At 40.5% G+C, this 23978-nt stretch overlaps 1 protein-coding gene across 2 annotated transcripts in view; it reads right to left on the minus strand.

Annotated features, from left to right (window-relative positions):
* Positions 1-23978, minus strand: part of phactr3b (phosphatase and actin regulator 3b) — a 39944-nt gene that overhangs the window by 13177 nt on the left and 2789 nt on the right. The window contains exons 1-8 of one of the 2 annotated variants that reach the window (XM_026307218.2): positions 15033-15183; positions 11927-12076; positions 11714-11788; positions 11457-11597; positions 10833-11054; positions 10547-10754; positions 9605-9795; positions 7214-7367 (exon numbers count right to left, since the gene is read on the minus strand). In XM_026307218.2, the coding sequence (XP_026163003.1) occupies positions 7214-7367; positions 9605-9795; positions 10547-10754; positions 10833-11054; positions 11457-11597; positions 11714-11788; positions 11927-12071 (1136 nt within the window). In that variant the 5' untranslated portion in view covers positions 12072-12076; positions 15033-15183. Of the gene's footprint in view, positions 1-7213; positions 7368-9604; positions 9796-10546; positions 10755-10832; positions 11055-11456; positions 11598-11713; positions 11789-11926; positions 12077-15032; positions 15184-23978 lie in introns of those variants that run through there. The other variant, XM_026307217.1, reaches the window with a different exon arrangement.

Consider the following 23978-nt stretch of genomic DNA (forward strand, 5'->3'; position numbering starts at 1 on the left):
AACACTGAGATTACTTTGTAACCTTTCAAACTTTATGTAACTCAACGCTTCTTAACCAAAAGTCTTATGAAATCTTTGTGATGCATAGTTTATTGTCAGTGTAAATATATTCGGTTCCACTCTGCCACTGCATTTCTGGCAGCAGTTAAAAGTACGACATAAATCACCCACTGCATGTATCTATAGCAGCTGTACAAGTATGTGTCAAGGCAATGTTAAAATAATGTTTCAGTAATGTTTCAAAATATTCATTTTCTTTTAAAGCCGTTATGCACAGTTTATATATAAAATCAGATTTTAGTGCCCCATGTGGTATGTAATTGCAAAAATCTTTGTGTAACATAGCACCTTTACATGAGTCAATATACTATCAGTCACAAACGTTCTCACTGAATTGAATGAGCATGTCCAGGGCTTGCATTGTACAGTAGGCTGTAAGTAATATATAGACTGCAATTTTTCATTTCTCTGCAAACATGGCTTATTCCATAAGAAAGATGTTATAATTACACAAGTCTGTACATAGTGGCTTCAGATAAAAAATATAACTATCCACTCTACAATGACAGGATAATGTATCCATTCATTTTCAGTTGATGACTCTGCACAAGGTAACTCGGATTCTTCAGCATTGCACAAGAGTCAAGGTGAGAGAAGCTGTTCTCTGTTTGCGATAAAGGCTGTTCTGTTCCTGATGTTGTATAAACAGCTGCTTCAGGCAGGACACAGTGTGCTAACCACCTCCACAAACATCGCTCTGTTCAATCCAGCACAACACACTCATTGCGACAGATTCAGTATGATTCATTTAGTCTATACCCAATCACAGTTACAGGATGGATGTTCAGAGAGCGGACAGCAGAGAGGGTCACTTCAGCTTTTGTTGTTGCTGAGCGAGCTGCCAGGAGGGGCTTGTCATGTCCTCTGGCAGACCATGTGGTCAGCAGGACAGAGAAGCTGGCAGACCAGCACATGGTGCCGTCACCCCAAACAATGACATGTCTCAGCTGTCCACATCTCTGAGTCAGTTCATGTGGATGTCTCTTGTTGACCAGCCAGCCCTGCAGTCAGTCACAGTCAGAGCTGAGCACCGCAGCACCTGTGAAAGCAGAGCTGGTCTGCAGACAAAACGTCTGGCTCAAGACATGGCTCCATGGTGACAGCTAAGATACTAGTGTCCTCATCAGGACAGTTGTTGCACAGATCTATGCACTGATTTGACAATCTGAAAACCTAAAACATTTCCCACCTGCGATCATGAGCGTTTTTACATTTGTGCAAATGTAGAAAATATGTTGTATCTTATGTTGGGGCACTTTGTTGCAGTCTAGATGCAGCTGCATAAAACTGCAGATTCCCAACTAAAACTGTGTGTATGCATAAAGACTGAAATATAGATATGTATTTTTTTCAGCTACCTGAATTACAGAGCCGTGCATAACAATTTTTCTGTTTCATAAATCTCAATCATTGTAAAACTGGGCACATACTGTATGCACGAGTCTGATGTCTTATCCCATGGTTAACCATAAATGGATGTAGACACAACCTTAATCATCTGTCTGCTGCCTGCTCCACCTCTCATTAGACCTTTCAATGAAAAGACTAGCACAGAAGATTGTACATCCTGTGCCACATCGATGAGGTTCTCCAACAGTGTCACAGCAGCTGTCTTAATGCGAGGCTATTATGCACTATGCTGTTTTTAGCACCTGCATTATTAATTCAGTGATATCAGCAGATATCTGTCATTGTTTGATAATCATTCATGATTTTGTTTACTGTGCTGCTATTATGTCATCACAAAGAATAATATGAAAAGAACATTAGAGAATAACAGGATGTGTAGTGTATGTAAAACTAATGGTGATAATTATAATGGTGATCTCAGCATCTTAAAAATAGAGGTAAATTACTAATATATAAAAAAAAAACTCTTTATGCATGGGAAATGGCATCTGCATGTTTTTGTTTATACATCTGCTGTTTTGGAAGAGAATTTAAACTGTGTGCCACTGTGTAATATCATTTGGTCAATCATCTTTCTGCTCATGTTTCATTCAATCAATCTGTTGTTAGATGCTGCTCTTTGAAAGACAAGACTGGTGTTGTTCTATTTTTTTCTTATCGTCCACAAATTCTGTGAAAAGACCAAAGCCAACAATGTGCTGACTGAAGCCCAATCATTCCTACTAAAGATGTAAATCTCCCATAAATGCCTCATTAATATATAGTTTCTTTAAGGATGATCATTTCTTATAACAGCTAGCCACAGTATTATTTAGAAAAAACTACTCAAACTGTAGGAAACAGATCACAGTGTTTTTAAAGGAATCATGCCATACTTTTCTAAGTAATCTAATCTAATCTCTCATTACTGATCTGTTTTGCACATGCGCTACATTCACATATCCTAATACTGCAGTAATGTAACACATTGAGTGACCTCTATGACCAATTGGGAGCTAGGTTCACAGCAGTCCAACTGCTCTGACCTCTGTCCTTAACTAACACTGTGTACATAATGTCCATAAAATCCCACAGCCTCTCTAGCTTATGACACATAATTGATCGTTTCCTGTTTTTATTATGTAAGAGTAATCAGGAGGTCACTTTACATAAGTGGAGTTTAGGACATAGCTCTGTCTCACCCCAATGCCCCCTACAATCTACCCCTCAAAGTGCTTCCTGGAATGCACAGAATTTCAGTAATGAAATCCATGATGTCTTTTTCTATTCTGCAATTATAGAACACGCTGGAATGTGCCCATGTGCACATGCAGACGCTCACATGGAACGAGGCGTATTTGGAACAGCTTTTGTTTATGATAACGTCACATGCATCAGATGCATGTATAGCTGCTCTGGCCTTCCAGACTGACACACAGCTGTGAAATGCCTCGGGTGAGGGCGCAGGGAAAAGGCACATGGAGACGCGTGATGCCAGGCTCAGAGATGCTTATGGGCAGTATTATTTTGCTTGCCTGAATGTCACCCTGTCTTACTCATCTCTCACAGTTAAGTATCAAAATGAGGAGCAAATGACTTAGCTGCAAATGATTCTGCCTTCATCAGGCCCTGTTTCTCTTCAGTGTGGTCAGACAGAAAATTAGCCCAAAGTCTTCATCTCTCTAATTAGGTGCTTTGGTCTCTGCTGGCACTGAGTTTGTCACACAACCGCTCCCAAGATATGCAGGGGTTCATACTCCCTGAGGTTCCCTGACTCCAGTGGTGGACTTTACACTGCAAAAACCATGTAATGACTGTTAATTTGTTTAATCACTTTTTTTCTACAAGAATTTTATTTTAGATATCAAGAAAAAGTCACTTTTGCTACCACTCAAATATTTATCTATGTAGTTTTAAAACTACTGTATGTCACATTCAAATCTATAAGTTTCATTTTCCTATGACTGTCGCTCATCATTCTAAGCTCAAAAATAAGGCTCTAGAAAAGGGATGGAAATGCTTTCTAGATACAAAAAAAAATATTTTTTCAAAAATAACTATTTAAAGATTCTGTCTTCAAATTATGACAAAAAACTGAACCAATATTTATGAGTATGATATATATGCCAATCACAGGACAGTGATGTGCAGAATGAGTACTATTAAAACATGAAGTACATTCACCTGAAGTAGGAGTGTTTTTACATTGTTGTATTGGTAAAACTGCATGTATACCAACTAATATTTTGTCAGGTGTTCTGTATTTTACTCTGTAAGAAATCCTAATTTAAGACAGGCTTGTTGGACTTACATTTAAATGACTTGAATCATACAGTAACAACTCTACACTACATGTAGAAAAATCACCTGAGTCCATCACAGAGTCTCCTGTTTATTGTCTGTGGGTGCATTTCATTGAGGCAGGCTATATTGTACCTATCAACACATTGTGCCCCCTAGTGATGACAAGCTGCCAGGACCCCTGAGAAAGTGACGTTTTAAACAGTTACAATCCAGCAATGTCAGTAAAACATGTTGAATTGGGAATAAGATCTATCTTTTATGTAACTTACTCATGCATGCTGCATCTCATACTGCAGCCTTAAATGACGGTGTGGTTTGTACTGCACTTCGCACACTGAATGCACCATTGATGGACTGGTTATTTTATTTAATTCTAGGTTACATACTGTAAACAGGTAATTCTGTAGCTGCCTGCTTATTGTTTTATGGCACTCCCAAGTTAAATGTACAGTAAACAGTGGCTTAGCTGTTTTTGGTCTGTACCAACTCTTGAGAAATATTTGGGGTTCCTTACTAAATGCTCAGATACCACCAGCTAACCACTAACTTTGTCTGTCTGCATTCTGGTGCAGGACCAGTGAAATACCAGGTTATTAGAGGTTGTTTAGTTAAAACAGCTATGTGCTGTGGCAGACATTGATAAGAGTGGTGAAATTCAGCCCAAAGTTAAGTTGCAGACTAAATCAGTCATAACTCATCTAGTCAAAAAAACTGTACTTATGGGACAAATTGGAGATACTTGTAATTAGTATTCCCATATTTCCATCCTTTTTTACTTATATTCTCATATATTTTATAGGGAAATATTGTACTTTGTACTCCACTAGTTCATTTGCACACTGAAAGCTGAGTGCACCCACACAGGGTGGGTGGTGTTTTTCCATTACAGTGGTTAATTAGTCCTCATGGTTGGTGTAAAGTGGGTGGAGCTATATTGGGAATTAATGTGATCTTTGCATCGATAAGAATGATAACAGGGTAAGCTGCTCCAACCCAACAGATACAACAAAGTCAAACTTGTCAATCAAATATTAATCAAGCACTAATTAGACCATGTAAGAAAAAACACTAAGGAAGAAAGGTGTGGGAGACCTTTGAAATTTTATGCTGGGCCGTTTAAAATGTTCTCATGATGCAAACTACCATATAAACATGTTTTTCAGATGCACTTGTGATGACTTTGTTCAGTTCAGTGTCTTCTCTAACAAGCAGGATCCAATCAAAGTCCTACCAGCTATTTTGAACTGAGAGTCGCTCAAAGTAAAGCTGCATTCGGAAATGCTAATGAGATGATTGTGGTTTGTTGGCCACTTACTTAAGAGCAGCTTCTTTTTCAACTAATACAGGTAGCTGAAAGCAGGTCAACCGCCAATGAAAGCACTCAGCAGCATTCAACACCCAGCTGAATGTGAACATTTTGTTAACGGGCAATTAGCACAGCTGCCTGTTTCAACAAAGGTATGAAAAACAACTAAATCTGTTAATAGTACTCAGAGGAGAAGGTGCAAAAAGCTCCAAAACAGCTTTAATGAAATTAAAAGTCATTCAATACCAAGAGAGCAGTTGCTTTCCTGTCTAGCACCTGTCAGTTGATATCCATGAGTGAGGAAGTCAACCATCATGTTTTCGTATTAGACTTCTATATGTCCAAACAACACATTTGGAGTTGTGACTACACTTACAGAGAAGACAACCCTCCTCTATCAAGTCTGAGCACCGCATAAGCCTACCAGCACACCCTGTCGCTATGTTATTTACTAAACAACGGACCTGATTCAGTCGTTAAGCCTATTAAAGTAACCATCATAACAGCCTGTTGCCTTTTATATAACACGACAAATTAACACGATTATGTTCTGTGTTGCATTCCTCCTCTGCCTTTCACAAAGCCCTGTTCCATACTCAAAGAATGAGGCCACTTGACCCAGAAAAGTGTCCCGTAACTTGTAACCACAATAAAAATACAGTGTGTTCTAAAACTTATCAATATCAATATAATGCAATCAATTATTACAGCACCACAGAATACAGCCTCCAAAATTACCATAAATCTGACTCAACATGTCTCCAAGTCTCAACCAAAACTGAACCATTCATAAAGTAAGGATTCAGCAGATTGTTAAACCAGACTGAAGAAGTATAGCTAATAAAGTAGAAACACAGTGTACTGAGGCAATTGTGCCCTGAATATGTAATGAGAACAAGATTCTAACACACGCAGAAGAAGCTTTAGGGCAGCATAAATCTGTATGATGTGAAGTAACAGTACACATGATAGTACATAGTGTCAAAGTGCCATAAGTTTATCATAAATAAGAGTTTTAAAGGTAGAGAAATCATGTGAACTATTAAATATCTTAGGGTGGTGGAAGAAGCTATTTGAAGAACCAGTGAATCTGACCAACATGTCCTCTGAGGAAGAGGCAAAACTTGAAAACTCAAGGGAAGCTTCACTCTTATCACTGCAAAAGCCTCTGTAGTTAGTATAGAGGCTCCTCAGCAGCAAAGTGCCAGCATAAGGTCTACCCTGAGATGCTGAAGGGCTGGCTTACATGCCTCTTCAGCATCACATGGATGATACACTGCCACTAAGTGATCATAATCAACTGTTCAGTAAAGCAGGTTTATCATTTTGGAAGATATCCTTATTGGTTTTCTAACTGGGAATGATCACCCATGCCTGTGTGTTGAGGACAGAACTGGAATCAGACCACGGTTAGCTCTGCTTAGCCCAGAGGCTGGAAACAAGGAAACACCTCTCCTGGCTCAAATTTATTTTATGGGGTATCTCGTGCTTGTTAAACAACAGCCGGTTGCAGTGACTGTGTCTCCCAAGGCTGTTTTTAATGTAGCATCTAGGCCAGTTGGTGATTCAAATATTGTTGCGCTCCTGCATTATTGAACACACAGCAACAGCAATTTTGGTGTTTTTTTTGCTGTGCCGAACATTTCAGCTTCTGAGCAGAATGTTAGCAAAGTCGGGTTCTTTTTGAACCAGACAGTGGTGACTGTTTGGCTAATAAGCTGTAAGTAGCAGAACAGACACTCTGCAAGTGTGGGGCAGCTGCTCTACAGGTATTGTGGAGTGTACTGTAACTGTAAACCTGTCCACCTAGTGAATCAGGTTTGATACCATTATGCCTGTATAAAGACCAAACCACACTTTAATCACAAATGTCGCACAGAAACCTAATGTAGGTGGATAAGTCTAAAGTCATTACTTTAATGCGGCAGCTGTGGGTCAGAAGGTAGAGCAGGTTGGCCATAAACCGAATCCCTGGCTTCAGTAGTCCACATGTCGAAAAGACTTTGTTAGTGGACGGTAAAAAGGAAACAAGCAGAAGAAGTGGGAACAGTACTGAGTGATGACATACATGATGAGGACAGTGGAGAGGCGGAAAGGGTGTTGGGGGGGGGGGTCTGAGGGAAGGATGGTCTGGGTCTGCACAGAGCTACTCACTTGGCCAGCTTCATCTCTATCTGCTGGCGGATTTCCTGCCGCTCCTGGTCGCTGCGTACCGGGAAGATGTTGCGATCTTCCAGCTCCTGCTTGCTGGGTCTGTTGCGAAGCTTCACAGCCAGCAGCTCCTTCCTCATCCTGCGTGGGAGGGTCCCTGTTGTCGTCAAGCACAAATTAAGGTCAGTAACGAGAAAGTGGTTTTCCAGCTGCCACACAGTTTTTCTAACTCACTACCCAGGGTGTAGGCACCTTCAGCAGAAACCTTCAGCTGTGTCAGCCTTTATCTTTAGCCTGGTCATTAGTAAGTGAAATGTGGCTAATAGTAAGTGATATCAGACAACTGACTCAGCCAGTCTGGACTGTACATGTATATACTGCATATATATATGTACCATAAAAATATTCAACCTCTTTTTCAGGTTTTACATTTTGTTGTGGAAATGCTATCATTTCTTCTCTATAACACACTTTTAAGTTCTGTTCTGCATGGGGACATGTGGGAACTCTTGCCACACCGCAAATTCTGCACTGTGCTTAGGCCTGCACTCCAGGTCATTACAGCTGTTGTTTTCAAGCAGTCCATGTTTAGATTGTGGGGTTTGCTTACTGGAACATACTGTAAATCTTTTCCCAAACTGCAGCTCTCTTGACTGTCGTGACTGACCTGAGATCCAATCCAGTTTTCCACTGTATTCACATTACCCTTTGGGGCCTTTTGCAGAGCAGCACCATCACAGCGTGATGGATGTTGTCACGACCAGGCTCTGATGATATTTAGTTTAGTGTTCTTCCATTTAATATCCCTCAGGCTTTCTGGAAAAAACTAGGTGATGGATGTTTGTAACAGTTGTCTTTCTCATCTCAGCCATGTGAACATGCAGCTCCTTTACAGAGCAGTGAAATCAGGAAGGAGCTATTTGAGGCACCCCTGAAGGTAAAAGTCTCACTGATTTTTCTCATAGGAAATATGTGACTCACAGCTGACCGTGACTGGCATTAATAACGCCCAGGTCAATCATCTGTCCATAAGATTAAGCAAAAAGCATACAAAATATGTAGCTCATTGATAAAGAAGGTACAAGCCTTTGCACATCAATTAAATTAGGGGAGAAGTTATATTTCTGCCACAAATATGCAGTCACAGAGCTCTAAAAAATGTTTTACTGTTTTTCAGCTGTTTAAATCACTTGACCTTGAATTTGTGAATCAATTTCATTTTTGTGCATTTTGTCAACAACTGCAGCAGCTAAATGTTTTCACTTCAGTTGTTATTAGTTTCATCATTTGTCTTATAAATATGGCTTAACACAGCTCAGCATTGAGGAACCTATTATAGGAAACCTAAAAAAAAATACAGATAAAATACTAACACAAGCTGCACTGTTAGTTCTGTGATTACACTTCAGATAAAGTGAATAACACTGATGGTACCTTCCAGCATGTTGGGTATATTAAGCAGCAGGTGAACATTGAGTCACATAAAGTTGATGTGTTTGTAACGGGATCAACAGGCAATTGTCAGGATCTGAGTGGCTCTGACAGGGGCCAAAGTGTGGTGGCTAGATGACTGGGTCAGAGCATCTCCCAAACTACAGATCCTATTGTGTGTTCCTGGTCTGCAATGGTTAGTACTGACCAAAAGTTGTCTAAGGAAGGATAAACACTGAACACCCGATATGGGTGTCTAAGGCTCACTGATGACGAGGTTAACCTACTGTCGATTAAACTTTCAAATTTCATTTATACTTTTCAAAAAGCAGCAATGTTTGAAATAAAGTGCATTGGTCTCTATGAAGAGAAACATTCAGTGGCTGTAGTGGACAAATGTGTGCTCTTCCTGACAGTGGAACTATCAATGCAAACTGATTCACAGAAGATGTGCAGTGAGCTGCAGAGTGACACAAGTGCCAACCTACTGCAGCACTGACTCCTGTGTACACAGTGTTATGCAGGTGGTCATAATGTTATGGCTGATCGGTGTACAGTCCCCACTTGTCTGATTGACATTAGTCTAGTTATACATTATAAAGCTTATGAATTATGAAGCTCTCCCTTTCAGTTCCATCATGAGGCATGGCTTAACAAATGTCCCCCACAGTCTCAGACATGTTAACAGCAGGCAGCTGTGCACCACTGACCCACATGGACAGCCAAAAATAAGACCACCAGAGCAGATGTTGATGGGCGGCTGAAACGAGACACCAGTTAATCTACTATTTTTTAACACTGTATATCTCTTCATCATGCTCTTGCTGTAAATAAACATCATCAGAGATTATGTTGCTTCATTATCCACTGACACGGTGCCCAGAGTTTGCTGGCTTTGAGCATTAAGAGGGAGATCATAGCAAAGCTTATATTTCAGCACATCTTTTGTCAGCACAGACCTACCAGAGATCACAGACTCATTCCAGCTGTCTTGGTCGTTCAAGTATTCGTCCAGACGCCAGTTCTCCTTGTTCTCGTCAGACTCCTTCTTGCTCTCCGATTCCCCAGCGGGCTCCTTCTCTGTGCTGGATGTGCGGGACAGACGGCCATCCAGTCGACGTTTAGGAGATGAGCGCGTTTCCTTTGTCTGGAAACTGCGATCACACATTACAGGAGAAGCCTGTCAGTTACAACTTCACAATACGATATGTGTGACCACTGAGTTTTAGAAGAATCTGTCTTCCCTGCAGGCAGAAGTGATTAAAGCCCAACCATTAAAGTTTATAGTTAATGAGAAGTCAACAACACTGGTAGTGTCTGCACGTAACACAGTCCAGAGTTTCCTAACACAAAGTAAGGGGAGAATATCTTTGGTCTGAGCCTCTAAACACTGGACCTCAACAACAATATAGATTCTACATTTACAGTCATTACTTGTTTCAGTAAGCTTAGTACAACACTATGCAAAAGATGCACAGACATCCGTCAAATCCATTTCATATTTTCCACAAATGAGAATACAGTATTGGATGACAATGTTGACAAAATCTCTAGATTATTAATTGTTTTCTGGCATATTTTCACACTAGCCTTGATTGTGATATGTAATTTATTAACAGAAGGGGTATTTGATTCTTTTTCATTTTGTACAAAATATTAACATCCAACAAAACAGCTTAGGTATACAAACTGAAAATTAATCTCCATCCATCCACCCATCCATCCATCCATCCATTATCTATACCTGCTTATTCCTAATTAGGGTCACAGGGATCTGCTGGAGCCTATCCCAGCTCTCTTTGGGTGAAAGGCAGGGGTACACCCTGGACAGGTCCCTAGACCATCAGAGTGAAACTTAGTCTCTTATTGTATTAGAGAGGCTATATATATGATCCAAAGTCTGACCTGTCCTGTCTGTGTTTGGTGGCCAGGGCGCGGTGCAGTTCCTCAATGATGCAGCTGGGGGGCAGCTGTGGGTGGAGCACCCCTAGGTGGGGGGAGCCAGTAGGTGTGGAGATCCTGCCTCTTAACAGGGAGCTATGTGAGTCTTTGGGAAGAGTGAAGTTCCTGGGTAAGGTGGCTGGGGACTTTTTAACTGGAACTGCAGGAACACCTGCAGATAAATCATCAAAGTGAGACACTGCTCCAGACCATTGGGGCTTTACGTCACGGTTTGTCCTGGTAAACTCACCATCTAGGCTCCCCAGTCTAGTTAGCAGTTTGACTGGCAGGATGGGTGGAGGAGGAGTGCTGGCCCGTCTCTGAGGCGGGGGCACCGTTACCTCCTCTTTCCCCTCGAGAGTCTCCACTTTCGCCATTGACTGCTCATCGCTCAGCAAGGTGCTCTCATCTTCTCCATCTTCACTCTGACTGGGGTCTGTCACTGTCTTTGAATCTTCTGTCACATCTTGTACTGAAAAGAAGCAAAAGCACTGGTGGATTAAAGGTTTGGTTCATTTCTGAAGTCTCTGTCTCCACCTAGTGAACCACTATGCTCATGTAGTTTCAAATTAAAGCTACCACCAACTCAGCTGCACCAACATTTATGTAAACATTTAGGCTTTATTAACTAACCAGAGATGCCCATGTTATTACTAATAACCAATCATTGTATCAGTTTAACACATAAACAGGAAGTACGCTAAAGAAAAATATCCCAACAATAAAATCGGGCATATTAAAATTATTAAATCACAGATCGTGATAAAGCCCTTAAATCCCTAAACTTAAAAAAATGTCAAATGTCTGCTACTGTAGTTCTAGGTAGGTACTATTACACCATATTTTTCTGTCAGAGCACATTATTGTACCCTACCTGTTGAAGCTTCTAAATCACTGCCCAGGTCTTCATTGGTGCTGGCCAGAGGTGCCACAGGGTCTTCATCTCGGTCCTCACTGTCAGATTGATTTAGGGTGTCTGGATCTTCACTGTTACCCCCACAAGCCAGCTCAGACTCTGCATACAGCATTTACAGAAGGAGAGGGCAGGGGTGACTCCCCATGAAGCGTTAAACAAGATGACTTTAATCAGCTTACAGTTTTGTGTGTGTGTGTGTGTGTGTGGTTTTGAACCTGTCTCTATCTCCTCGGGGCTCCTCTGGACAAGGTCATCTTTCTTCTGTCGTACAGCTGTCTTCTTCTCCACCGCTGAAGAACACAAAAATTTATGAAAACACATGGAACTATATGCAAACACAGCTTCAATATCCCTATTCCCTGGGTGATTCCCAAACCATGTAGTGTTTACAGTCACACTGGGAAGCACGGGTCTTATGTCACACTCACTTCCAGAGGGTCTCAGTTTCTCGCTTTTCTTTTTCCTCCATTTCCAGGGCTTGAAGATGCGTCCCAGGCTTGCCAGTTTACTGTTGCGGCGGACAGGAGGCGTGCGAACCCCTGAGACTGAGTGCAGCACCCTCTGCTGGTCCATCACATCTACAACACCAAGCAAAACAGAGCTGCCTTAAAATGGGGTTGACAACAAAATCCTTTCTGATCCCAAAGGTTAGTGACATCGGTCAATGCTGTCAAGGACTAAAGGATTTTCTTAAATAATCTGTAACACCGACTGAATACTACTGACACCCATGCGTCATATGAGTGTACAATATGTGGCTCGCTGGCTTTTATTGCTGTACAGATTCCAGTCTAATTTCTGAGGAGAAGCCAGTAGTGGGGGGAGGACAGAGAATTGCATTGTTTGTGTGTGACTCACATGGTTCCAGGGCAGCCAGTCCTTCCTGGCCCCAAAACACGCAGACAATGGAAAGCTTTTAAAAGATGTCTTGAAACTCAGAGGATAAATAAAATCAGCTTCAGCACAACTGCCTTTTTTAAAGTCAGTGCTGACATCTGCAGCCTGCAATCCCCTCTGATTTTACTCTATTTTAGGCTGTGTACCTATGGTGGTGAAGTGCAGAGGAAGCTACTGTACAATTTGACATTGACAGAATTGTACAAATTTTACGTAATGCTGTTGACAGAGTGGTCGTATTAAGCGCATCCTGTGGTGTCTCAGTGGTTTGAGTCTCTATTTTTGAGATATTTTTTCACATCTTGTGCTTGCAATTAATTTTTGGCAGTGACAATGTATTTCTGCTGTTTGTAACAACTGTTCACAGTTTACAAACTGTAAGTAATTAAGATTATAGTATATTATGTCAGTCGGAAAAGTGTCGAATAATCAACTTGGCAGAAGGCTTCAATACATTACAGTAGCTACTTGCAATGATTATTAGTTTTCATTATCATTATTAATATAATTTTTTTTCTTGATTAATCGGTTAAGAGTTTGTTTTTTTTAAAAAGTGACAAAGTGCAAAAGGCAGTATATATACAAATGACTCGTCCATTCCCACAAAAGACAGGGGAAAAAAAATCCCATCTCCTTCCCATCACATCTGAGGAACTGGAATCAGAAAATGCTTTCCTTGGAAAAACGACTCAAACAGCTGACTTCTTTGCAGATCGACTAATTGTGTGCACTTTGATTTCTCTCCATAGACAAAGACAGACAATCAATGGCAAGTCCTCTTAGCTTGTAGTCTCGACTTCTTGAAGCACCCTTAGGACTGCAGGTTAAGCTGTATAGGAAGGATCACAGTGACAGATCAGACAGAACCACAGAGGCTGACTGAGCTGTCTTCAGCTATGCTACCCGAAGTAGCAGAGAGAGAGAGTGAGAGAGGTGGTGGGGGGTGGAGGGGGGTGGGGGTGGGGGGGTGGGGGGGGGTGGAGGGAAAGGTTCCTTGGAGAAAGAACAGAAATAGGAACTCCTACACAGTCTGGCTGCGACAACAAGCTGACACCTCAGGGAGCCTACAGCTGAGCCGTGGGCTGTGCAGGGATCGCTCCGTGAACACTTTCATCTTCTGTCCACAGCATCTAAATCCACAACATCTGTTCATTTATCCCATAAGAAAATGAATTAGATACATCACATACATGTGTGGAAGGTGACCAAGTTTAACAGCAACTCAAGAAAAGGTGCAAAATATTCACAATGTCACATAAAAAACAAGGTCAAAATCAAACTAATATTAGAAAAATAGTCTCCAGTTCTAAAAAAAAAAAAAGAAAAAAAAGGTTGCAGGCAGGATGTTATCTAAACGTTTCAAGTAGGTGCTATATTTACACAGATTTCCAGCACAGATAAAATCCATTACATCAGCAGATACTTTCACAAGGAGGCCTTTCACTGTGGTTGTCTCCAGTGATCATTTCCATTATGCCTAGATCTGCCAACTACTTGATTAATCATTTATTAGCAGATACCACAAATCAAAGCAACAAACCCTGCTTTCATAAACGCAGGCAGGCGGGAGGCTGCTAGAGACCAAAGACCACTGTCATTTGACTGTATTCATACACAAGCTGCTAATAACACAAGGTCTAATGAAGTTTATTGATCCATGAACAAGCAGCGTATCGACGCCTTGGCTTTCACTGACACCCTCAGATGATCGACCACCAACAACACTGAGAAGCAGGTCAGTTGCCCAAGTCCTCTTGTGCGCCTGCCTAGGATGCAGCAGGAATTCAGGTCAAGCTGTAGTAACAACACAGCCAGGGTCAGGCTCCCGTTGCCATGGTTACCACGCTGGATGTTGCAGAAAGGGCCCTGGGAGGCAGAGAATCAGCTCGGCGTGAGGAATAGGGGGTTGCTGGGCGGACTGGGAAGGCTGTTGCCACACAGAGATACGGAGATCTGCAGCCAATCATGGACCAGCGTGTAAGGATGCATAATGTAAGTCAGGGTGCCGCTGGATTTTTAATTTGCGACTGCAGGCTGAAATATTTATCAGAGCGGTTAGGTGTTGAATAAACAATAACATGTCTTCTGAAAATTGGGGCGGAAAGAATCTTTTTATTTTCAAGCAGAAAAAAAAAAAAAAAAAAAACTTATAATAAATCAAACAAGAGTCCGATTCCGTGGAGTGCTTAAAAAGTGCTGCACCTGGGAATGCCACAACACCCCTCAACTCACACATTACATTCAACTGTTTGTTGCTCATGGGATTCTTTTAAATGAAACAAAAACATGTTGACATCCATAGGAAAAGGAAATCTGTTATTATGTCTTAAGAAGATGAGAAAGTCCACGGTAAAAGTCCCCAGCGGAATGTTATAGCATGGTCACAGTGATGTTATTCAAGTAGACCTAGTCTTCCCTACAAAGTCGCTGCTGAACTCTGTGGGATATATTAAGAATATTATATCGATCTCACAGGTAGAAAAAGCGCCGTTAAGAAGCATTTGGTCATAAACTCAGCTCCCAATAGGCCCGTTAGATGAGCGATACCGGGTTTAGAGTCAATAGATGCTTCCCCGGAAACGCACCATACATAAGCGTCATACACAGGCAATAGCACATTTTCTGAATAACACTTACATGTTATACAGTCCAGTCCTCCTGCAGTCGGTGTTCACATCACTTGCTCCCAGAGAACCCGCGGGCGAAGGCTGACGCGTATTTTGAGAAACAAACAGACGAATGAAGACGCTCAGTGTAACAGCACTTGGTTCAGAAAGTAGTGGGATTGTCAGTTTAGCGGCGAAGGAGGCGGAGAGCAGAAACTAAAAGTGGTTACATCTGCAGCTACAGCCGCTAGTGTTGATGTGCCATGTGCACCCCGCCCCTCCGGACGGGAGGAGGAGAGAGGAGAATCAATTCACACACACACGCACATCCTTGACTGCAAAATATAGTACAGTAGCCATCTGTGGGCTATAGCCTACACACACACACACACACACACACACACACACACACACACACAACTGATTAATCACACTAGCATGCAGGTAAATGACAGTTACAGCAATCTCTTTGCTATAATGTTTTTATGTTTTGGCTCACAAATATCAATTAAGAAAAGTACCTAGAAGTAGTCTAGCTTTTAGGTAACCTACACCTATAGCTATTAACCACTGACGGTGTATAGGGGATGTATAGGTTTCTACAGTCATCGCTAAAGATGAACGCAAAAAAGAGCCCTGCAGTAGGACTTTACACCAGTCTCCATGAATAAATAGAGAGCCTGATTTTCATTGATAATAATAATAATAATAACCCCTCGCAGTAGGTTAGTGCAATATAATTTAGGTCCCAGGTCTTTTTGCAATTGTTTCTTCATTTAAATGTTATAATATATCCATCTATCCATCCATTTTCTATACCTGCTTATTCTTAATTAGGGTCACCGGGATCTGCTGGAGCCTATCCCAGCTCTCTTTCGGGTAAAAGGCAGGGGTACACCCTGGCCAGGGTTATAATATATTATAAGGAAAATGTCCATCACAGTCAGTCAAGCTTACAGATGACACCTTTCCAGAATCTTTCTGCAATGAACATCACAGCCAGTGAGCATCAGTATACCAACTGTAAATAAAAGCAATTTTTTAGACCTATGTTTAATTTTTTTTTCTTGTACTATACACACTTCATAGGCACAGGGGACTAATTATTAATTATTCACACAACATCAGTCGGTGTGTAAACAAAGCCTTTGTGGTTTCAGATCGATTTTCTAGAGGTCCACTCATACATTAACAGCAGGAAGGGCTGAGTTACATTAGAGATGATAAAAGTCAGTAGCTGGATTTCTCCTCAGGGACACACAAGCAGTAAGCAAATAATATAAACAAAAGTGTAGGTTACTCAGGGAACATCAATCTCATTCAATTATTTAAGACTTTGTTTAATATGACCAAGCATGGAAAGTTGTGCACACAAATTGTGATCAGTTAAGAAAAAAATGACACATGACCTCAAGCTTGCCAACTTTAAGATGAAGAACTCTGAAGTGACTGCAGGAATGCAGTCTTCATATAATCCCAAACAGATTGGCCGTAAAATGTAATAACAGTAATTTTAGCTGTGTCCTATCTATATGTATCAGTTCCTAAGCCATGTTTTGTGGATGCTGGCTCATGTCTTATCATGGTGTAGCTTTAATTCATTCAATTTATGCGTAAAAATGGAGCACAGATGTCAGCCATTTAAAAAAATACAACTCAAAATATCACAAAAAGTTTTTTAACTATTATGAGGTGGAAAAGTTGCCACAGTTGTTTTTTTTTTTCAGTTTTGTTATGTTGCAGCCTGATACTACAATTGTTTAAATACATTTTTTTCTCATTAATTATTAAATCCACATAATGACAAAGTGAAAACAGAATTATAGGAATGTTTGTAAATTTATTATGAACTATCATAACAAATGCTGAATCATTCAGATTTTTTGTTTACTGGTGTTGATACTGTCTGAATACATTTTCATTTGTATTTGAATTTCCAGTTTTTTAAATTCGATTTAATTTGTGTTTCATTTGTATGCAAACTTATTGAGACTAAACTTACTGAGGCTAATTCTAAGCAGTCAGAAAAACTGCTCAAGCCAGTATAGATGACTAATTAGCTATTTCACATAACAGAATTTGATGTGATATTTCAGTTCAGATCTTAGTATTAAATAAATATTGCACAGAGCAACCCCAAACTGTAAACAGTGTATGAGAGCAGCGCTGCAGCCTGTGGTTTGGCCGTGTGATATACACACTAAATGATAGGTGGCGGCATGTGAGTGTATGGGTTTTTGTGTGTGTGTGTGTGTGTGCGTGTGCGTGTGTGTGTGTGTGTGTGTGTGTGTGGAGGGAGGTGGGTATTTAAGTGTTGTGCAGTCATAGGGGAGACTGTAGAAATGGAGCCGTGTGCTCTCCATCAGCAGTATAACTGCTCAAACATAAAGTCGAAGAGTGCCCATTTGTGGAACAATTTGCACCAACGCACTTGAAAAATTGATTGCAAACCACAACTGTAAAGTAGTCACATCGTCGGTAATGGGAAGGCTTCTGTGTTTCAGAGATTAGCCACAAAGTAACCTAGTCGGTCCCAACTTATGTAGCCTGATGTTCAAGGCCGACGAAAAAACAATTATTAATGATCAAACATTTACAGTAGTTGGAATTCCTTTGCAGATTTCATTCAAATTAGACGTGACTCAGTAGTTCTGCAGTGTTGGTTCAAATTAATCAATGTATGAATAATCTGCGGAGATCAAAAATCTGCATCAAGCAAACTGATTGGTTGATCCAACATCCTGTCTCCAGGTTTTCACTATTTATCGGAGTTCAGTTGTCTATTTTAGCACTGCACTGCCACAAGGGATTTTGTATTAGAGCTGGGAAAATACAGTATATTTCTCTTCATATAATGTTAGATTATTGCCTATCTTGGCACTGACCCAACCATTTAGGTTGATAACTCCAAGTTCTTTCACAGTTCTTTTTCGTTTTAGGGTTGGGTTAGGGTGTTGTAGTGGTTTATTTACAGTTAGAGGAGTGAATCTGATTTTCTTTTCTGAAATCCTTCTAATTTCTCTGCGGTTTGCTAAATGTGAGACTGCTTCCTAGTGGACGTGTAGTGCATGATCCGCAGGCTTTCAAATAATTAGGGCCTATTGACTGTGTATTCATGATCTGTTTGACATTTGGAAGCAGGCTTATGGTATTGCTACCAGTTTAAATATACAAAGTACACATTTTACCTTCATAAAATCCTGCTGCTGCTCCGATCTAGCAGTATTCCCCATAAAATCTGCTGAATCATTCATTGGGTACAGCCACAGCCCGTTAGCCAGTAGAGTGTCACATTGACAGATAGGGGACTGTAGCAGTGGGGGAGACACAGCCTTGGCTGCGTGAGTATGTGAGCTGCAAACAAAATGAGTCCCTGGGATTCCTCTGAAGGGGATGTTTCAAGGTTGGGAGGAGGCCAGGTGGTGCCTGTGCTTAGTGAAATGGTTCTATGTTGTTGTTGTGTTGTTGATTTTTAATTTAATTACTCAATTTAGTGTACAGAATGTTAGAATGTGAAAAATACCCATCACAATTTGCAAGAGCCAGAGGAGACATCATCAGGGTGCTTGTATTGTCCAATCTACAGTCCAAAACCCGAAGATGTGAAAAGGATAAACAATGAAAAACTGGAACCAGCAGCTGGATCTTTAGCTAAACAAATGGTTTATTCATTCACTGATTAGCATGACTGTTAGTAATCAAGTCCGCCAAAGTACAGGCTGTCATTTTTCATTGCCCTTCAAAAGAATCCATCTTCTGATCTGATTCTATCATTCATTACAAACTTCCAAAAACATTACATGGGGCAGTTATGTAACCATATGATTACAATCATCAGACAGAAATGATTTGTGTGATTTTTTTTCTTCTGCCGCTGTTGCCTATAACGATGCATCAACGGACAATGAGAATGGTGTCACCTACAGTAAGCTATAATCTGACCCTGCTGTTCCATTTATATATAGTTTAGAGTGAATTTCAGTGGAGTAGGGCCCTACTCTATATATTTATGTTCCCAAACCTGGTCATTCCCATTGGATGGTAACAGCATTGGAGATGAACACAGTGCTGCACAGTGATGTTTTCCTCAGGTATTGGTAGAGACCAAGAAAAGAGCTAAAAGCAGTCTCCTTCTGAATGTGGATTCTTCAGTTCCGGTTTTGGACTTTTATTTTGGTTAGTTTCCTGTTTTCTCCTCTGTGATCTTGGTTAGCTTTATGTTCATCAGTGTTAATTAGTTTTTTGTCTGAAGGTATTTATGCCTCTGGAGTTTCTTTGTTCTTGTCGGAGCATTGTAGTTGTAGTTGCAGTTTGATGTTTAGTTCGTGCATGTTTGGAGAAGAGAGGATTTTCATTTTACGCAGAGTGGCGGGTTTTTGTGTTGCCTGTCCAGCCCGCCGAGTGGCGGAGATTATCTTTCCTGTGCCTGGTGAGTCCAGGTGGAATAAAACTAGTTTTGTGTCCTGCATTTGGGTCCTACGTCCCTTCATCCTACATCAAACCACCCACCCATCGTAACACACTTTGTAATTTCATGTGTTTCATGGGGTTAGTTTTTGTTGCAGAACAGCAGTTCAGTGCTGATTAGTAGCTTTCATTTTTACTTGTTTGGGTTTAATTCTAGTGGGAGATGCGCAAGTTCAAATTCAGCACCCAGTTTCAAAAGGGTAATTTTTGCAGCTGTTACCCCGTCCTCCTCCTCTGCTGAGAGATTCATGGCTGTCAGAGTGATCAGTCTCTCCGTTCCTACTCAGGGATTAAGCTTTGCTTTAATTACATCTACCACAGAGAGTAAAATATCTCTTTTTGTGATAAAGCTCTTGCTAGGCTGCCTCTATTCTCCATCTCTGTGGGATGCAGTGTAGATCTTGTAAAAATAAATAGCTGAAAATAACTCTGCTGGGGTGGTCTAGAGCCTCTATTCTTGCTTTTCTAAGGCATCCAAGTGATCATATCGCAGCTCTGTTTCCATTTGTCTGACCGTTCCTCCCCCTTTGTTGAGGGATGAGGATGTCAAAAGGATCAGCTGGATGCTCTGGTGTGTTCTCATGTGCAACATATTGCTTTTACTCTCCACTGAAAGGAATTAGGTCAGCACATGAAACATTCATAAAAGATACAATATGTGTAAATGGCTGACAGCTTAAGTCAAGCAGCTTCTCCCAGCAGGCCTAACCCAGTTGCTGGGTAGATCTCAGCCTCTGCTACACACATAGTAAACTGTCTTTCTTTTAGTACAGTATTATGACGCGTGTGCAGCTACCCTCAAAAGTAACAGTGCATGCTTTTGAGGGTACAATGCAATTGCAGCATATTACACCATACAGGGTCTCAAATCAAAAGGGTACACATGCAAAAGACCCAATTAAATCCATAAAAGTGGTGTTTCTCAAGAACAAATCATGGACATTAAGAACACAATGGTGCATAACAGTAAAGCTCTGTTGGGAGGGAGAACAGCAAGTTGGTTGTCTGTAGCACGCACAGCAAAAAGCACAAGCCACAAGTCATTCATCTCTTTGGGCATGGCTGCCTCAGCACTTTTTTATGTCATCTGTATTATAACCTAAACGCTCCAGAGCAGCAATGTTTAATTCCTGTATGTGTGACATCCATGCTGTTTGGAAATGACAGGTTGTTGCTGTTAGGAATGCAGACAGTGTGTGTGTCTGTGTACAGTGGGGAAGTGTGGAGTGTTTCACTGTTTCTGTTTGTGCTGCCATACAATAAAGACTATCTAGCTATAATATTTTTTTTTCTGTTCTCTTTAAGATACAATCAGCCTTGAAATAAAATTAGCACATTATATGTTAGTCATTTGATGGTAATTACTGTACATACTGTTATAAGTCGATTCACTATTGATTCATGCAGCTATGCCATGTCACTCCAAAGCTTAAAACATGTATGTTAGCATTATCAACTCATTTAAGGTAACTTGAGCAGTATAGAGCTAATATTGTAGCATGATTATTGGTAGACATGTATAGAGAGTTGTGTACTTGTGTGTGTGTAGTCAGAATTGTACATGTGCAAGCTCAGGCTTGTATCTAAATCTGCAAATCTGCAAAAATCAACTTGCAAAGGTGTAGCTCAATCTTACAAATCTGAGTACAGATTTACAATTTTCTGCTTGCATTCACAAATGCAAGCACACGCACAGATCAAGATACACATTTGCAGATTGAGATGCACATTTGCAGGGAATGGATTATAATAATGATACAATAATAGCACCATATGGCAGCAGACTAATTGGCTGGCATCATATGAAAATGTCTGTGTCTCAAATTCATAACCATTTCTTCATCTGTATTTTCCAGTGCCTCTTTCTTTAAACCCTTTGAAAATTTTGTCTCACACTTTGAGTATTGCTAGCATTAAATATTCATGACTATAGCTTTAAAGTAAAAAAAAAACTACTTTTAACACTTTAACTAGAAATTGTAATCTGCTTCAGCACTGTAGGGATGTGGATTGATCACACTGGATTGCCAGTAACCAAACAACCACCAACTGAATCAGATACCAAATGAATGTTGCAAAATTTGTAATGTCACTGGTATTGCTCAAAGTCATAATCCAAGCAGTCCTGCAGTCCTGAATCTGCAGTCCTTTTTGGGGTTTTATTGTCTTTCAGACTATAGTTTTGGTTTTTACAGCCAACAATTTATGTCTTTTGGTTCACCCTCACCACTCTCATCGACCACAGAAGACAGTTGTCAGCAATATACTTACAAAATAAATATTGTATGATTTTTCTTCTCCCTGCTCCTTTTTTATTATGGAATGTGTAATATATTGTCTAATATTTACAAAAAGTGTTTACACATCTTTTTTTTCACATAAGCAGTAGTAATTCCCAAAATCTGTAAATAGGTGGAAGGATGGAGTTCCCCTTTAAATGAATAACTAAAATGTGGATTTTTTTTTTAATGGAGTCATTTTCACTCAATGCGGTACTGATTGGAGAAACTGAACTTGTGCCCTCTGTATTTACTGTATATTCTTGCTATGGCCCTGTCTCTACAGCATAAGAGTCTCTTACATGCTGTGGTGGCACTTGTCCTTCCATTACATTGGTAAAGGCTGACGTCATGCTTTGTGCAGCTTGCTTGACGTCATGCTTTGTGCAGCTTGCTGTGCTGCTCCCCGGGGTCCTGCAGTCAGTGCGACCCAGGGACATCTCTGCATAGTGCATAATGGCATGCAAAATGAGTTGGCACAAAAAATGAGGGACTTTAAATTAGCCAGTTCATCGAAGAGTCTTGGCCGGCTAATAAAAACAAAATCAATGCTGCACCAAAGACTCAACGGTAAAACTTATGGATAGAACACTCTCTTACTGTCTCAGCAAAGTCATTTTCATTATGCACCCCTAGACTAGTGTCACATCACTGCTGCAAAGCTTCACACGAAACATGGCCATGCCATCCATCCTAATACTTTTGTCACTGCCTTTAGTTGTTCTACTATCAAAATTGACATCAGCTCCAAAAATATCGTTACAGGGACAGGAGGTCAAGCAAACTTTGTTTTTAGTGTGGCGTTTTTCATTTTAACCTCCTCTGCAGTATAGAGCTGAGTATTCTAGAAAAACTGTCTGTCCATATGCAGCATGACCTTGGACAAACCATTTGTCCCTATTCTTTGTGAAAGGACTGCAGTGCTGGACCCATTGCAGTGCTGACAGTTAATGCTTATTTATGCAATATATAGCCACCTGCTAAGTAGAGCCCTCTTGTGGCAGTTCCACCCACTGTTTTCAACTGCATTTAGCAGCATTTTGGACCACACCTTATATGAAGGTATTTAAGATGCCTGAAAAAACAAACCTCCTGTGTGTTGTCAGAATCACTTGTTGATTTTAGAGAATGGTATTACACTAAACCTATTTATAACATTAAAAACACACATATAAAACATCCATATTATGTGACTAATGTTTAATATTAGGATTAAGTTACTTTTTTCATATGTCACTATTAAGGTACTTGTTGTGAAATGCTTCATAAGTATTCTACCAGTAATACAAAAACATTTAACTTTAGGGTGGCTGGAATGCAGACTGGATTTGCAGTTTTGAGTGAAATGCCTAGGAAATCAGGCACAGGCTTTCTTGTCCACTTTAGAATGAACAACCTACAGTAAAAATTCAAATTTTTCCAAAATTTCAGTTTATTATAGATAGCTACAAAACTATTAATCATAATAACTTTCATTTATAAAGCATCTTTCTAAAGCAGGAATGGCATTCCCATTGGCCCCAGCGAATGTTCTCACACTAACATGCCAAACTCAAAACAACAAATTCCTTGAAATTCCTTGACTGAACAAAGTGTGACACTGAAATCATTTAAGCGTTTAAGAGTGTCAATGTGGACCAAGTCATAAGGTCTACGGTTGGACCTTTCACAGTATTTAGGTGTTATCTCTAGATGCCCTTAACCTCACATTACCATAGTCATGGTGCACTCTGAGGGTGCAAGATTTAAGTGTTAGACACAAAAACGAGTCTATAGAGAACAGTAGAAATATCTCCAGTGAACTCCCAAGTGTATGCTGTAGATTTCATAAGCAGCACTTAAATTTTATGATGTGGCACATAGCCAGATGTTTTACAGCTGATAGCCTATTTTCATAGGCACAAATGTGTACAGTTGACGTGACATTGCTTTATTGCTAAGTGCAGGTGCTGTGAAATGACTCTCATAGCTGTAAAGAGATTTAACACATGTTCCTTGCTGAGCTGAACATACAAGAAGAAGTGAGCTGCCAGGTGCCTGGTTTGCTATTCTGTCTGTTCAGTCACAGTTCTGAATATGGAAGGACACCAACTGGCTCATGTATAGGCTTCCTAATGAATAAAACATGAGGCGCTCTGATTCAATAAAAGCAATCCTAATCTTCTCATCGGGCCCCCTCCGCATCCTCTGATGATAAGTGAGGACTAAACTGAGGTAGCAGTAGCTGAGAG

This window comes from Mastacembelus armatus, chromosome 5 (genome assembly GCF_900324485.2).
Source record: "Mastacembelus armatus chromosome 5, fMasArm1.2, whole genome shotgun sequence".
Lineage (NCBI taxonomy): Eukaryota > Metazoa > Chordata > Actinopteri > Synbranchiformes > Mastacembelidae > Mastacembelus > Mastacembelus armatus.